The following is a 16,127-nucleotide window of genomic DNA, read 5'->3' as shown; positions in this document are numbered from 1 at the left end:
AGAGGATGAAAGAATTTTGCAATCTTGATTCCCAAAGGGGATCTTTGCAGGGTCTTCGAAGCTCAAACTTGCCCACCTGTCACAACCTGGACAGTCTCCACGGACTGTGCCAGGCGCGCCACCGCCACGCGGCGCTGAGGTCGGTCTCTCGGGTCTTGGGAGAGCTCTTTTTATTCTAAATTACAGACTTTGCAGCCACCGGATATCCTCGCTGCATAACTGGCAGTAGCCATGTGGCTGCACTCGCGTTTCCTGACAACCACTGCATTATTTCCACTAATATCCTGTGTAGGGCGTCTCTCGCCGGGCGACTTCTCATTCCCACCGCCGCCGTCGCCGCCGCCCCCTGCCCCGTGGGTACTCTCCCGACTGCTGCCCGTGTGCCGCCAACAAAGGGGAAACCACCCGAAAGTTCATGAGAACGTCCTGGGCCAAAGCGGGCCGGCGAGCCCTCCCGACAGACAGCTCCGAGCACCGGGCCCCCGCGGACCGGGAGCTGCGGGCCTGCCTGCGGCCACGTGCTGCGCGCCGGGGCGGGGCGCCCGCGGCCGCCGCGTGCGTTCGCATTGTCCACGTCCCCCCGCGCCCCGCCGCGTTCCGTCCCCCCCTATCTGTGGCGCACACGCGCTCGGAGCGAGCGGCGCGCCCCGAGCTGGAGCTGCGGCGGCGGCGGCGGCGGCGGGGGCGGTGCGGCGCGGGGCGGGGCGGGGCGGGGCGGGGCGGGGCGGCGCGCGGGGGCGGGCCCGGGGCGCGGCGGCCGCGGCGCCAGCGAGCGAGCGAGCAGAGCGGCGAGCGCGGCGAGCACTGAGAGGAGCGCGAGCACAGCATGGCGGGGCCCCGACGCCCGCAGCCCGGCTGCTACTGCCGCACCGCCGCGGCCGTGAACCTTCTGCTGGGCGTCTTCCAGGTCCTGCTGCCCTGCTGTCGCCCGGGAGGGGCTCAGGGACAAGGTCAGCCTCGCGCCGCCGGGCTCGCTCTCCCTCTCCACCCCGCCCCCCCTTCTCTTTCTTTTAGGGAACTGTTTAAATCTACCAGAGGGCTCGGGGAGGAGAGGGGAAGGGGCAGCAGTTGGAGGAAAAGCTATTGCGGTTCTCGGGGCGCAGCGTCTCCTCCCGCGCCCCCGTCCAGCCCGAGCGCTGGGAGTCGCGGGGCTCGGGGACCGCTAGCCGCGCGCGTCCCGGAGCCTTTGTGCGCGGGCCCCTGCGCCCGGGGCGCAGCCCCCGCTTTGTGTGGCGCGCGCTGGTGCCCCGCCGCGGCCCGGCTTCCTGCAGCTTTGTTCCCCGGAGCCTGGCTGCCCGGGGATCGCAACCCAGATGGTCGGGCTGCGCAGCCCCGAGTGTCCGGTGGGGTGGCCTCGTCCCCCCAGCGCTAGTGCCCCGACCTGCACGCCCTCGTCTTTCCGTCTGAGGGGCCGCCGGCTCACGCTCCGACTATTGTGTTTTCATCCTTGGCTCGCCCCTCGGGTGGCCTGGCTCTAAGAAGGAAAAGGAGACTTGTTTTGGGGAGGCGGGTGGCACGGAGGACGAGAAGGGAAACAGGAAGCGTTTCTTTCCGTGCATTAAGTGTGTTTTTTGGTGTCGGTGCAGCGATTGAGCCCTTGCCGAACGTGGTGGAGCTGTGGCAGGCAGAAGAAGGGGAACTCCTACTGCCCACTCAGGTGAGGACGACCAGGTGACAGGACAGGGGTGGGCGGGCGAGGGAGGAGAGGCCCGGAGGCCGCTGGCCCCCCAGCGGCACAGGCGCTCGGGCCACTTTGCAAGGCAAATAAACGGTTGGCCAAGCCTGAACACCTGGCAACGGTGGCCCTCCCGGCCACCTCCCGCACCATGTGACAGGCGTTAGTCTGGCCCGCCCCAAGTTCGGAAGGTGGGAGCCAGGCCACTTCAGCAGGGCTGCAGCCAGCGACTGCTGCGCCCGGGAAGGGCCGGCTCCTCCCCGGCCAGTGGTCCCGGTGGATGAGGGACCTCGCCCTGGGTCTACTCTGCTTCTGTCTGCTTGAGCTGGTGCCGTGTGCATGGCAAGTGGCTGGAAGGTTGAAGACCGCAGGAACATTGATTTCATAAATGTTAGTGAGTGGTGCTTCCCATTAGCGCTAAGTAGCTTTGGGATGAAGATGTGACTTTAAAGGATTGTAATCTTGGATTTTCTCCAAGTGCGTTTAATTCCTGTTAGAATACACCCACTTATGAACTTGAATTTCAGGTTTTCTCTTTTTCCCCCTATATGATGATTGCATGTGGAAAAATAATTACTAACATTTTATTGGGAATCTGTAGCACCGTGGGTTTCCTGCTGCTATAGATAAAGTACTGTGAAGCTTTGGTGTTGATTTTTAAGGTTTAGCTTGTACAAGAAATTCTTACTGACTTCAAAAGTACCCATGTAAATATAATGTTTTTGACCTTTTTTCACTAGCAGCACTAATGACTAAAATGTATTTTCGAGGGTGTGTGTTGAATGATAAGAGTATTCAGCTTGTGTATGGCAGTTTTAAGGTTCATTACTTCCCATATTGGTGACAGCATTAAAAACGGAACATCTACCTATAATCTCACTTGAGAGAGGCTGTGCAGTTTTACATTTCAGCTTTCTCCTCTCTATGTGAAGCATTGAGAAAGCTGGTTTTGAGATATTTGGAATATTCATTTTTGACCAGGGCTAATGAATAACAGCTTGAAGGCAGAGGTGATTTTAGAGGAAAAATTTCCTGGACCTTTCCTGAACGCTAGCAGGCTGCATGAGACCATTCCTTTGAGAAAAAGCCCCATCAGCAAATCATCTTTCCTTCTACTGAAAGTTTACTCCCAAGTGGCTCCCCCCATTATAAATAATACATTGTAAAATACAGAAAGAAGAACAATAAAGTAGGAATCATTCATAACCCTACTGAGAAAACCACACTGAACGCTTGATGAATTTACTTTAAAAATATATATGTTTGTTTGTCTCAAGAGTTGTTCAGCAGTGGCATGAGTGACTTTTTGGTCCAGGATTCTTTGTTTTGGGGAGCTGTCCTCACTGTCACAGGATGTTGGGCATCATCCCTGGTCTCTACTCCCTGAATGCCAGTAGCTGTCTAAGTTCCCCCTCAAACCAACTAGCTTTTTGTTTTTGTTTTTTGAGACAGAGTCTCCCTATGTTGCCCAGGCTGGCCCCGAACTCCTGGACTCATGCAAGCCTTCTGCCTCCACAGCTGGCTCAACTCCCTCATTTTACCAATTGAGAATGTTACCCTGGTTAAGAAGCAACTGGTGTCTATGTGCGTTTGTATTTTTACTCAGTTGTAGACCACCTCTGATGGTTAAGGTTGGAATCCAGCACAGACTAAAAGGGAAGTAAATCATAGACCCTCATTTGTTATGGTGTTGTAGTCATTGTGCCCAGAGTTGGAATGTTAAGGTCTGTGATAAAATGAATTATTTACAGGCTCAAAATTGTTTCATAAAATGCTTACTTTCTAGTTGGATTTTGTCTGTAATGGTTTGTTTTGATAAAAAACTGTTAGAATTGAGAAGTTGTCTTTCTGGAATACTCACTATACAGGCATTTATAGCTGAGCTATTTTTATCAGCTGTAATGAAAGTGAAACTGGTGTTTGAAATAATTTTCTAAATACTCCATCTCTACTAAATGTACTTTTTATAGATGATCTTACTCTGCATATACCTGGGCAGGGATAAGGGATATATGTATCTCTCAGCTGCACAGAGTTTGGGAGAAAGTTATTTTTAAGGAATTAAAAGTGTTTTTGAAATTTCTTCGAAAAGGTTCCACTGTGTGTCATAGACAGTATGTGGAAAAGAGAATGTTTATAGGTGTTTGAGGGTTTTTGGCTTAATTAACCAGGAGATTGAGTTCCTTTCGTTTAAGAAGGCTAAGAGATGCCTTTGGAACCTAAGGGTTACAATGATGGGTAGAATAGGAACATGAGAGGTGGTGGCATTCCATAAACATAATACTAACCTTTGCCAACACTGTTTATATAGTTATTTGTTTTGGAAGTGTTTCCTGTTGATTGTTTTCTCTTTCTTTTCCTGATATAGTTATGATTAGGAACTTGAATAACTCATCATTAATAAAACCATATATAATGATTGAATTGTCAGGAACTGTCAGGCCTCTTGGGTATGAATCCTGGCTCTTATCCTTTCTACCTCTGTTAATTTACCTTTGTGTGTGTATGTGTTCAAGTGCGCGCTGGGGATTGAACCCAGAGCTTTCCACATGCTAAGCTTCTGTCTATCACTGAACTACATTTCCAGCCTCAGTTCATCTCTCTGTTCTCCATTTTCTTACCTGCAAAGTGTATGTCTGTGTGTGGGGGTGGGGGTGGTGGTGATGGTGCTGATTTGACAGGTTCGTGATGATTATGTGCCTTGAGCTTAGCACCTGATGTAGATTGCCTAGCATTTTGGTGGTCTCTCAGCTGACCCATAGATGTCATCGATCTAGGACATAAATAGTTTTTCTGCTTTGAAGGGGCTGAACCAGTACAGATAACTCAGTACTTGTGTTCTGTGATTATATAGATAAGTTTTATTGTTGTCTTCTTTTTTTTTGCAGTGTTGAGGATTGAACCCAGGGTCTTGTACATGCTAGGCAAGTCCTGTACCACTGAGCTAAGTCCTCAGCCCTATGAAAACTGTGATTTTAATTCTTGAGTTTATAGAATTTTTTTCTTCCGATTCTCCTTCAGCACACTGACTGTAAAAGTGGTAATGGTAACAAGTATTTTCATTAGCTTCTTTGTCAAGAGGCAGCTCCGTTGTGGTTGTGTGCCGTCTTATTTCATTTTTGAGGCCAGAATAGTGTGTGATTTCTTATGATCCATACAGGGTGACATGCACTTTGACGTGCTCTGGCCTTCAGGACCTCTGGCCTTCAAGGACCTTGTCTGACCTTGTCTTCAGCTCTAGTCAGTCCTCTGGGATTCTCCCTCCAGCTTGACCCTTGCCTGAGTGAACCCCATACCTTATCTTGCTGAATGAATGCTTGCTACTGTTATGCTAGTGGCTCAGGGCTAGTTCTTCATGACACCTAACTTGCAATGACGTTGACATAATTTCTCCCCCCTTTTTTTCTGGTGCTGGGGATGGAATACTGGGCCTCACTCCTGCTAGGCAAGGGCTCTACCATTGAGTTCTACCTCTAACCTCAACATTTCAAACCTTCTTTTGAGTTTCTTATAGTGTCTTTTGAGTGTCTGAATTTTTCCCTTTGTCTTGTATGTGTCTTGTTACCCCAACTGGGTTCTCAGTAAGAGGGTCTGGGGCCAGGCATGCTGGTGAACGTCTATAATCCCAGTGGCTGGGGAGGCTGAAGCAGGAGGATCGTGAGTTCAAAGCTGGCCGCAGCAACTTAGTGATTCCCTGAGCAACTCAGCGAGACCTTGTCTCTAAATAAAAAAAAAAAAAAAAAAAAATATATATATATATATATATATATATATAATATATATAAAAATATATATATATATATATAAAATATATATATAAAATATATATATATATATATATATATAAAAGGGCTGAGGATGTGGCTCAGTGGTTAAGTGCTTCTGGGTTCAATCCCTGAAACCAAAAAAAAAAAAGGTGGGGGGTGTATGTGGAGGCTGCTGAGTTTTGGGACCCTGTTGTGGCCAGTGTTGTGCATACAGTAGGCATTCAGTAGTTAGCTCATGAAGCCTTCCTAGTGGAGGAGAGGCAGCTGTCAGTGCCTTGCCCTGTGCCCCATTTGTGAGTTTAGGACAGTTCTGATGGTGGCAGGTAAAATGACTTTAGTATCGATTTCCTATTATTATCATTATCAGCTATCCGTTATTGTTATATTTTGGAATTGGAGATTGAACCCAGGATTGCTTTAATCACTGAGCAATATCCCCAGTTCTTTTTATTTTTGAGACTGTATCTCACTGAGTTGCTGAGGCTGGCCCTGAACTTGGAAGCCTCCTGTCTCAGCCTCCCAAGTTACAGGTATGTGCCACTGTATCCAGCTCCTATTATTGCTTGATATTTTTGTGTCAGTCCTCTTAGTAAGAAGGGCAGCCTAGAACCTGTTCTTCCAATCCATTGAGACTTGTCCATGAAGACTCACTGCTGATGCTCCCTGTCGCTGGTTAGGGATGTGGAGGCGGAGAAGGTGCTGAGCAGGAGCCACTGAGCAGCAGACACAGGAGCCTGCTGGGCCTGGGCTGGGCCGGCTCAGTGCTGTTCTTAGGCCTGTTTGTTCATTTAGCAAACACTGACCTTGGCCTGGCCCTGCCCAACCCCTGGGATCCAGTGATGAATGAGAAAAGCTCTGCCTTTAAAAAGACCATGTCCTGTTGGTGTTCTCCCCTTTTCAGTCTGAGGGTGTAGATAACGGAAATTGGTAGAAAGTGAAACAGGAAATGGTACGCTGAACCTTCGGGTCCTTTTTATTATTTCAGGTACTGGGTTATGTAATAACATCTTTCTCCAGTCAGTGAATCATTGACTAGTATTTGGAAATCTTTTTGTCATCAAGGTTTATTTTTGGTTTAATCTACTTCCACTGTAAACATTGGAAAAATAATAACGAATGGGCTGACTGCTGTGCACACCACTTCAGCACGGTGTGAGTAGTAGCTCATATCTGCACACTTGACAACTATGAAATCCCACCTGATTTTACAGTTGAGGAAAGTGAGGCACAGAGCAGTTAAATAACCAGTCCAAGGCAATAAGAAAGTAGCAGTGGTGGGATTTGAACCCATGATGCTTCAGCTGCAGAGGCTGAGCCTCAGCTGTGTGTCTCAGTGGAAAGAAAAATTTTTGTGTGTGTGGTGCTGGGGGTGGAAGGCATGCTGTTCTAGGGCTCCAGTGCTGAACTATTTTATTTTAATTAATTAATTTTTTAATGTGGTGCTGAGGATCGAACACAGTGCCTCCCATGTGCTAGGCAAGTGCTCTTCCGCTGAGCTACAGTCCCAGCCCTCGCGTTCTATCTTGATGTTCATGATGTTTTCAGATATAGTTGCATCCACTAGTGTCTGGCGGCTGGACTGTGCTCGGCCTTGCAGGCATTTGTTGAGCTCGAGTTTTGTGCCACGCACTATTGTGGGTTCGAGGGGGTGTTACAGTAAATAAAACACCTGCTTTTGCGGAGCTTGCAGTCTAGGTGGAGTCATAGGGATGGTAGACAAAAGCTAGACTAGCCAGGTATGGTGGTGTAATCCCAGCGACTCGGGAGGATAGCAAAAGGATAGCAAACCTGAAGCCAGCCTGGGTAGAAGAACTTAGTGAGACCCTGTCTCAGAATTAAAAAAAACAGCTGTATATGTAGTTTGGTTGTGAAGCGATGGGTTCAGCCCCCAGTCCTGAAAAAAAACCCAAACCCAAACCCAAAAGACTGGCTGGGGATTTAGCTCAATGGTAGAGAACTTGTCTAGTATGTGTGAGGCCCTAGGTTTGATCCCTGGCACTGGTAGGGGGTTGGTTGGGGGGAGAAGCAAGCTATAAATTATTTGATCTGTTCAAGGGGCATAAATTTTATGGTGGGAGGAAGAGGTGGTGATGGGAGTTGCAGATTTAATTTAAGAGGTCAAAATATGCTACTTTGAGGAGGAGATAGATACTTGAGGCAGCCTGAGGAAAGCAGTGAGGGAGTTGAAATAGTCAGTGCAAGGGCCCTGAGGCACAGTCAAGAGGGATGTGGGGCAGGGAGGAATAGTATTATAGGATTGGGCCTTACCTTCTGAGAAGTTGGTGGTGTTGGTGAGAGATGAGACTGGTAATACCCTGAGACAGCTTTCAAGTTCAGAAATGTAGGAACTGAGAGAATAGGCCAGTGCGTATTTCAGGGGTTTTCCTAAAGCTTAGGGCAGGAGGGAGGCTCTTAGAGATGGGTAATGGCAAATATATGTGACAGGAGTCTACCTCGGAACCTCATATGGTAGACAATGCAGGTCACTGCTTTTACAGTGACCTTTAAAGTTGTACCCCAGAGCTTGTTGAAGTTGGTGGTGGAGTAGGTGATGGTGGGGGTATGACTCAGAGGTAGACTGTTTGCCTAGCACGTGTGAGGCCCAGGGTTCATTCTTGGTACTGCAAAAAACAAACAAGAAAACAGCTTGGTGCAGGTCTGACTAGCAGGAGGAGCCATGGTAAGTCCTTGAGCAGGGATTAACAAGGCAGTTGAGTCTGGATCCCTACTGTGTGATTGACGTGGAGGAGGAGAGTGTCTTTGGTGATGCACAGAGTTGTTTGGAGGCAGCATCCATAAAGCATGGCAGAAGGCCCTGTCTCCTGCAGTCCAGGCCTGGGGTGCTGAGGGTGTGGGCTATATTGCTTGTGTAAGGGGTGGAGAAGAAGAAAGAACGGGTCTGAGCCTGTCCCTGAAGGGGAAGGGAGGGGGGCTGTGCAAGGTGACCCTAAGGTTTGGCCCCTGGGGTCAAGTAAAGTGAGGTGCCCTCAGCGGATGGGGGCGGGGTTGGCCATCAAAAGCTTTTTGCTGCTGGTGCGCGAGATAATGGTTTCTGAGGAGCCCTGGTTGAGACAATTGATACATCCCAGAGGTGTCTGGGAGTGGTAGAGGAAGCCATCCGGGGTCTTGGGCAATCCCTGCCCTGGGTTGGTGCTGTGCTGGAAAAACCGCATGAGTTTGAGGCTGTGGAAAGATGGGCATCCATGAGTCTCCCCAGGTGTGTGGAGTGAGAAGACGGGGCAGCAAATAGGGGTTCAGGCTTTGTGGTTACCGGGCTGAGGGGGTAGGTGCAGAGGAGTCTGGGCCAGGAGCCTGGGTGAAGGGAGGGAGGAGAGGCCAGGGAGGCAGAAGTGCCAGGAGGAGGTTGGAGAGAAGCTGGTGCATCCGGAAGGGCCAGGACCCAGGAGGCTGGCAGTGTCTGCAGAAAGAACGCTGCGCCCAGAGCTCGCCCGTCCCCAGCACCCAGCACTCAGCACCCAGCACCATGCAGCAGCAATTACTTGGGCCTGACCTTGTGTTTTTTTTTCAGTTCCTTCTTTCCCCCTCCCGTATGTTAATGAGGTCAGATTTCCTCCTGGTGCGTCTGGTCAACGTTTTGGGAGAGCTTTTGAGTGTGGTATTCATGTCACTTATCAAGTTATCAGCTTTTTTTTACCTCAGTGTCAGAATGTATCAGGTTTTCACTCATTAAGAAGATTCTGAGCTCAGCAGAATACATTTTCTGTATTTGGGGATTTAATTAGCCTTAAACTTTATCTGGTGTGATTAAACTTACACGTTAATCAAAGGCTGTGAAGTGAGGTCTCCTGTTGAGCTTACTTTCAAGTCACGGTTTTTAAATGAGTAGAAACTGTTTTTCTTACAGTGAATTTCTAAGGGACCACTTGGCAGTTTATGTCCTTTAAAATTCTTGTCATTACAGTGGTGTTCTTTAAATAAATCACCTATGGAATATTTGTGCCGGTGACTCTTGTAGACATTCGTTACAAGATCACCCTGTGAGAGTCTTTTGGTGACTTTGTGTTCCTTTGAAACAGCAGTTAAAGCATTTTCTTTTTCAATAGGGTGAGTCTGAAGAGGATGTGGAGGAACCTTCTCAAGAGCAGAGGTATGATGTGCCAAAATGCATTCTACTGTCGTGTGTAACTAACTAAAACAAATTTGAAAAAAAGACAATTTAATAAATATTCAGAGACAAAAAAAGAACAGAGGTAAGGAAAAAACGGGGGGCCAATAGTTGCATGCTAAATTTCCTTGCCCTCTCTGGATGCTCTGAAGTATCTCTGAAGTATCTGTATGTACCTGTTTAACATAATTATCTGTAATAGTAATCTTTCTGTTTGGCCTTTGTGATTTCTAACAATTAATATGACTTTGTTTTAAAATAAGGTGGTACAGAAGGCTGTTGGAAAACCCCCTTGTTTTTGCCACACACCAGCCTCACTTCTCCCATGGCAGGCTGACGCCCTCCGTCTTCTTGACGAACATCTGTTGGGGTCGTGCACTGCTGGGTGCTGAACATTGACATATTGAACTAGACCTGCTCTGGGTGTAACGGGGAAGTCAGACATCACTGTAAGCAAAATAATTGTGTTTATAAGAACTACTAAGCATTAGGTTCTTGTGGTAGACAGCACGCAGTCAGGTGAAGTTCCTCTCAGGAGGTGACATTCCAGCTGACAATTGGAGAAAGTAGGAACAGCCACCTAGCAAGCAGAGGGCCAGTGCTTGGGGCAGCACGAATGGCAGGCACAAAGGCCCTGAGGTTGGAAGTGTGGCAGGAATCCCAAGACCTTTGGGGAAAGTTGGTGTTGGTTTGTAGGGTAGTGAAAGAGGTGTGCAACCTTAGAGGTCTCGCCGAGAGCTTGAGTTTTATTTTTAATTGTGGTGTGAGTTCGTAAAGCAGGGAGCTATCAAATGAAAAAAATGTAAATTACATTTTTAAGAGAATATCTTGGGGCAGTTTTGATTAGTTGTCAGAGTAGGATTCTGGTCTCTTGGAGGTGCATGAAGACTAAGTGGCACTTAGTATGAGGATAATTTCAGAGAATTGGTTTCCAGATGCCCATAGAGTCTTCTGAAATCAATATGTCAGAGGTTTCGAGTTATTTTCTACGTCAATTTTCACAATCTCACGTCTCTAATTTCTAAAATAAAGGCCTTTCTCTCACCCAGTCCTAATCCTGTTTGTTTCCTCTTGGGCAGACAAAGGGACAATTTGAAATTATTCTAGTTAAGACACATTCTTTTAAAACTCCTGGTTGTTTCCAAGTCCTTGCTTTAAACAGAATTGAAGGAGTGAGTATACAATCCAATTTGCAGCTTATGGATCATCAAAAGTTATGTTTAATGATAGGCCACTGTGTGGTTTTTGGAGTTTAGGTAATATGGGCCATTGCTGTAACAACTCGTTCTACTCACATCTGTTTGTGTGAACAAGCTTTTTCAAAACTTAGCATTAAAAAAATAAAAATAAAAAAGGACAGTAAAAACAAGATTGCATTGACGTTAACTAAACCTGTCTCATTCTAGCAGCAAATCATGTTCATATGAGCCCATTAGGGAGAAAAGACAGTTCTGTTGTCTCACTAAAGGATGCAGGTTCTTTGTTCCTTCCTGACCTAGGAATTGAACTCAAGGCCTTCCATATACCCTTGAGCAACACCTCAGCCCCTAGGATGCATTTTCAATCAGATTTTATTTATGTTTAATTACCTATCAGAATTTATTGGTTTGATCAGTTGTATGTTAATAAAAATCATAATGATAATTCAGAAAAAAATTTCAGCACTTAGATCCTGTGTTACAGGACATTTCAATTTATATCCATTGTTCTGTTGCAAAAGTACGAAAGGCTTTGGGTATAGTTTTTTTCTCTCTTTACTGGAAATTGAACTTAGTGCTTCACTTGGGCTAGGCGAGTGCTACACACAGTTCTTGGTAAGTTGCTCAGGCTAGCCTCAAATTTGCAATCCTCCTGCCTCAGCCTCCTGAGTAGTTGGGATTACAGGCCTGTGGCACTGTGCCCAGCTGTGTATAGATATATTAAGTTACATTTCTTTGGGGGAAATTGAATGAAAATGAATTCATGGAGGGAAAGGAGCAACATAAAATATCCAGGTACAAAGAGCCTCTTTGTATATTTTTAGAAATGCATAATGGTGGATATCATTGTAATGCTATTAGATCTCATTGAATATATTTTAAAAATGATTAAGAGTTTTATTAGAAATATCAGTACAGTATGACGGGTATTTTTATAACCATTAAACTCATAAAATTTTCAACGTGGGACAACTTAAAATCCTTTTCGGATCTGTGGGACAAAACCCGGTGAGGACTGTGGGCTGGTTCAGGCTAGGGTGGTGATGGAGGATGGAGGGAGATGGGAAGTTATTTTTGGGGTGGGGTGAATTCATGGCTGTTGGATCACTGTGGCATATGCAGGAGAGAGAAATAGAGGTTTCTAGACTTTGGTTTGAGCATCTGCGAGGTGATGACTGTGATGGGAAAGGATTTAGTGGGAGGGGAATCCGGAACTCCGCTTGGTTGTCTCCTAGGCATCTCAGACTTGATGTGACACGTCCGAGTGGAGGTGGCAGGTAGGCAGTGAGTGGGTGGTGTGCTTCTGGAGCTCGGGAGGCCTGGCCTGCGGACCCAGGTGTGGGCGAGCACAGCCGTGGGTGCCTGACTGCCTGTGCCTTGGCATTTGTTCTCTTTTGTGGATGTGGTTCTTGCCTCTTTCTGGGGACAGCGGGCACTTGAACCCAGGGCCTCGCTGGTACTGAGCATCCCCTCTACCCCTGAGCCACAGACCAGCCTTCCTTTTTATTAATTAGAACTAGTTTCTTTTTGTCGATTTTCTAGTGAACTTAAAGGTGTATTAATAGGTTTCAGCCTCAATGATCTTTTGACGCAGCCTCAGATGATCAGAAGGTGTGAGTCACTAGGGAGCATTTCATGAATGATTTTGAATGGTGGCTTTCTCGCTCTTCGCGCTGACAGTAAGACATTTGCCCTCATAACTTTGTGCTTACAGGCATATAGAGAGAGATCTGTGAATATATACATGTACATATGTTTACTTAAAAAATGAATTAAAGTTTCACAAAAGCGTTCACCTTTATTGTCTGCAGTGTACTCTATTTTCTATTTCATTTCATTAAAATCAATGTTGAAGGGCTGGGGCTGGGGCTCAGTGGCAGAGCGCTTGCCTAACACGTGTGAGGCACTGGGTTTGATCCTCAGCGTCACATAGAAATAAATAAAAAAATAAAAGTATTGTGTCCATCTACAACTGAAAACAAAACAAAATAGCGTTGAGGATTGCAGCCTGGGCAATTTAGTGAGACCCTGTCTCAAAATAGAAAATAAATAAATGAAAGGGCTGGGAGGTAGCTCAGTGGCCCAGCACTCTGGCTTTGGGCCTCATTATCCCCCTTCCCCACGTTGGTTGCCACCTCTTGATTTACTTATTGGTAATAACTTTATTGGGGTGTAATTCACATATCTTACAGTTCACCCTTTTTTAAAAGCTCATTCACAGAGTTGAAAAAATACCACAGTCAAATTTAGAACATTTTTGTCGTCCAAAGAAATGCCTTACACTCTATTCTCCATCCTCTCCCCCTTGATTTGAAAACTCAGTAGACGGTGGTTTATGGTTTGATCAGCCTTGCTTTATGTTTTATCTTCTTGATTTCAGATATTCCTGTTATTTTTATTCTTCGTGACTTTCCTCGGACTCGACTTCTGGCCTCTTTGGCCCTCTGGGCCAGCATCTGCTCCTGCTGTATAAAGGCAGGATCATGACCTGACTGAGATGCCGCTGTTAGAAAACTTTCCTTGTGTCCATTTTCTGAAAACGCAGACTCTAGAGCTCTAAGAATTACCTGAGTGTGATGTTTTATTATTGGTTAGTCACCAAAGTATTTACTGTTTATTTACATTCTATTGCAGAGTTGGGATTTTTTTGGCAGGGATTGAACCTGGGGCACTTTACTGCTGAGCCACATTTCCAGCCTGTTTTTTTTTTTTGTTTGTTTGTTTTTGAGATAGGGTCTCACTAAGTTGCTTAGGGCCTCACTAAATGCACCACACCTGGCACTGTTAATTAATTTTTAAAATTTTCCCAAACCTACCTAGTGCCTTGCTACTTTTAAAGTAACCTTCTGCTTTAGGATAGATGCAAATTTATAGGAGAGTTACAAAGATCGTATCACATATCTTGTATGCTCTCAGTGTGCCTTTATTGTTAATGTCTTTTTTTTGGGGGAGAGACCAAGGGTTGAATTCGGGGGCACTTGACCACTGAGCCCCATCCCCAGCCTGCAGGCCTGCTCCACTGCACCCGACTTCCTATTGTTAATGTCTTACATGACTTTGGTACGTCGGTCACCACTGAGAAACTATCCTTGGTACATTATTGCACTGAACCCCACACTCTTCAGTTTTACTCGTGTTTGCCCGATGTCATTTTTGGAGGCAAGTCATCAAGTGGAGTTGAGCTTCACCTACTCAGATTATTGTAAATTCTGAATGGGAGATTCTTCTCTTCCCTTATTTAGGCGATCATTCATTTATATCAGTGTAGATATGTATACTTTGGTTTACAACTGTTTTTTAGCAAAACCCCAAAGTTCCTTGTCGCTGATAGGGTCTTGCACTTTCAGACCTGGGGTTCTTGGGTTCTGTCCCATGATAACTTTTGGTTATCATGTCTCCTTAGGCTCTTGGTTGTTCATTTGTCAGCCTTTCCTTGTTTTAGATAACCTTGAAAGATTTGAGGAGTAGGGGTCAGATGTTTTGTTAAATGTCCTTCAGTGTGGGTTTGTGAGGTATCTTTCTCATGGTTACATTGGGGCATGGATTGGGGGAGGCAGACCACATAAATAGGTTGCCCTTGTCATCCTGTCATGTCAGAGGTGTGTACTATCAGCATGAATTATCACTTTGGTGTTAACCTTCGTCACCTGACCAAGGTCCTTTTTGGAGTCAAATTATTAAATGGAAAGTAAACCACATATGAACACAGTTTTTGAAATTCTTTGGTATGGGAGGGAATTTGTCTAATCCCTCTTATTTACATAGTCAATAATTTGTTAATATAGACTTGTGAATATTACACTTTGGGTTCCTTCTAAGGTTTGCCCTGTCGTTTATCATTGATCTTATTTATTTATGAAGTTATTAGTATCTCCTTGTACCTTTCAAAAACTTTTTGTGATTTTTTTTTTTTGGTTTTAAGAACTACCCCTCAGTGTCAACTTTTAATGATAGTCAGCGGGACTTTGAAGTCAATGAAGCCACCATTTATCAATAAAATAAAATGAAGACATCATTTCTGAAGAGCTCCTGTACAGAAGCCACTGCTAACTAGGAACTGGAACATTAAATCTGATAATAATAGCAAATAATAAATGTGAAAAGCAGTTTCAGTTATTCCCCGACACCCCAGAGTATGGGTGGTTCTGCTGTATCACTGCCCCTGGGGTCTGCCCCGAGTGGGACCAGACCCAGACCACTGCCAAGCTGGGCGGAGGCTCTGGAGCAGCCAGCGTGCCTGTTGCCCCAGACAGCTCGGGGAGGCTTTCAGGGTCCTTGGCCTCCTGAAGACTTTGTTTTCGTTATCCTGACTTCATCTTCTGTGGGTATAGGTAATTGTATTTGGTTGAAAGCCAGGAAAGCACTATTAAAAAACTTCCCTCCTTCCTCCCCATCCCCCTTTTCTCCTGGGTGTTCTCAGATATCCGCAGCAGTCTAGTCCTTTGCTGAGAAAGAAAGATGGCTGTTGGCGATTCAGTGATGAGCACATGAGCACCGACTTCGGCTCTTACGAGAATTGATGCCCTGTGGGGGGGAAGCTCGTCTGCTCTCTGAGAGGCCTTTTTTGAGGGGGTAATATTTGTTAGAATATGAGAAGTTTGAAGTATTGACAAAATATGAATAGAGTATTATTTCAGCTTTGAAATGTTCTGAAAAAATCACAAATGCCGACCGCCTAGGCTCAGTGTCAGTGACGTCTTCTCCCCGCCGTTGTCCCCGTGGTGCTGGGGGTGACCCAGGGCCTCCCGCATGCTGGGCTCCTGCTCCACTGCACCTCGCAGCTTTTGCCTGGTTTTAAAACGCACTTTTATCAGGAACAGCAGCAAAATGCGTTCTCCTGAAACAGTGGGAGGTCGGTTAAAGACAAATCCCGAGCCAGAACATGAAGGGACTCCAGTGGACCTTTCCGTGACATGCTGAAAGATAAACTTGGAGACAGCAAGGACCGAGGGAAGCTTCCTTTTGGCAAGAAAGTAGCTCAGAGCCCCCATAGGGAATGGAACTGTTTTCCGCTGTTCTTTGTTCTCCTTTGAAAATTTAAGTTCCTCACCTGTTGATGGGGTCTGACACTTGTTAACTGTCCCCAAGGTTTTTCATGGTGGACCGTCTTCTCTCCCCACTCGTCATCTCCCTGAATGATCTCAGGGTGTGTTTGGCTGGCCTTCTTACTTTCTCTCTTTACCCTTCCGTCTGCTCCCTCCCTCCCTCCCTCCCTTCTTCTGCCCAGGGTTTTCAGTTGCCGACTGAGATGTCCCTGCGGCTTTCAGGGACAATGAATGTGCCCTGACTCGAGTTCCTGGGTCCCTGGTCCCCAAGCACAGCCCCTCCTGGTGCACGACAGCTCCGGCCCCCTTGACTTC

General features: G+C 46.4%; 1 protein-coding gene across 5 annotated transcripts in view; it reads left to right on the top strand.

Moving 5' to 3' along the window:
- Positions 1–773: 773 nt before the first annotated feature.
- Tmem131l (transmembrane 131 like) overlaps positions 774–16,127 on the top strand; it is a 171,262-nt gene continuing 155,908 nt past the window's right edge. For all 5 annotated transcript variants that reach the window (XM_046458755.2, XM_046458751.2, XM_046458752.2 and 2 more), the window contains exons 1-3: positions 774–950; positions 1,587–1,657; positions 9,507–9,550. In XM_046458755.2, the coding sequence (XP_046314711.1) occupies positions 827–950; positions 1,587–1,657; positions 9,507–9,550 (239 nt within the window). In that variant the 5' untranslated portion in view covers positions 774–826. The remainder of the gene's footprint in view (positions 951–1,586; positions 1,658–9,506; positions 9,551–16,127) is intronic.

Source organism: Marmota monax, unplaced genomic scaffold (assembly GCF_021218885.2).
Source record: "Marmota monax isolate L192 unplaced genomic scaffold, Marmota_monax_Labrador192_F-V1.1 WCK01_AAM20220418_F8-fsc00002, whole genome shotgun sequence".
Taxonomy (NCBI): Eukaryota; Metazoa; Chordata; class Mammalia; order Rodentia; family Sciuridae; genus Marmota; species Marmota monax.
Note: the sequence above shows the minus strand (reverse complement) of the source record. Positions and strands in the feature narration are given on the sequence as shown.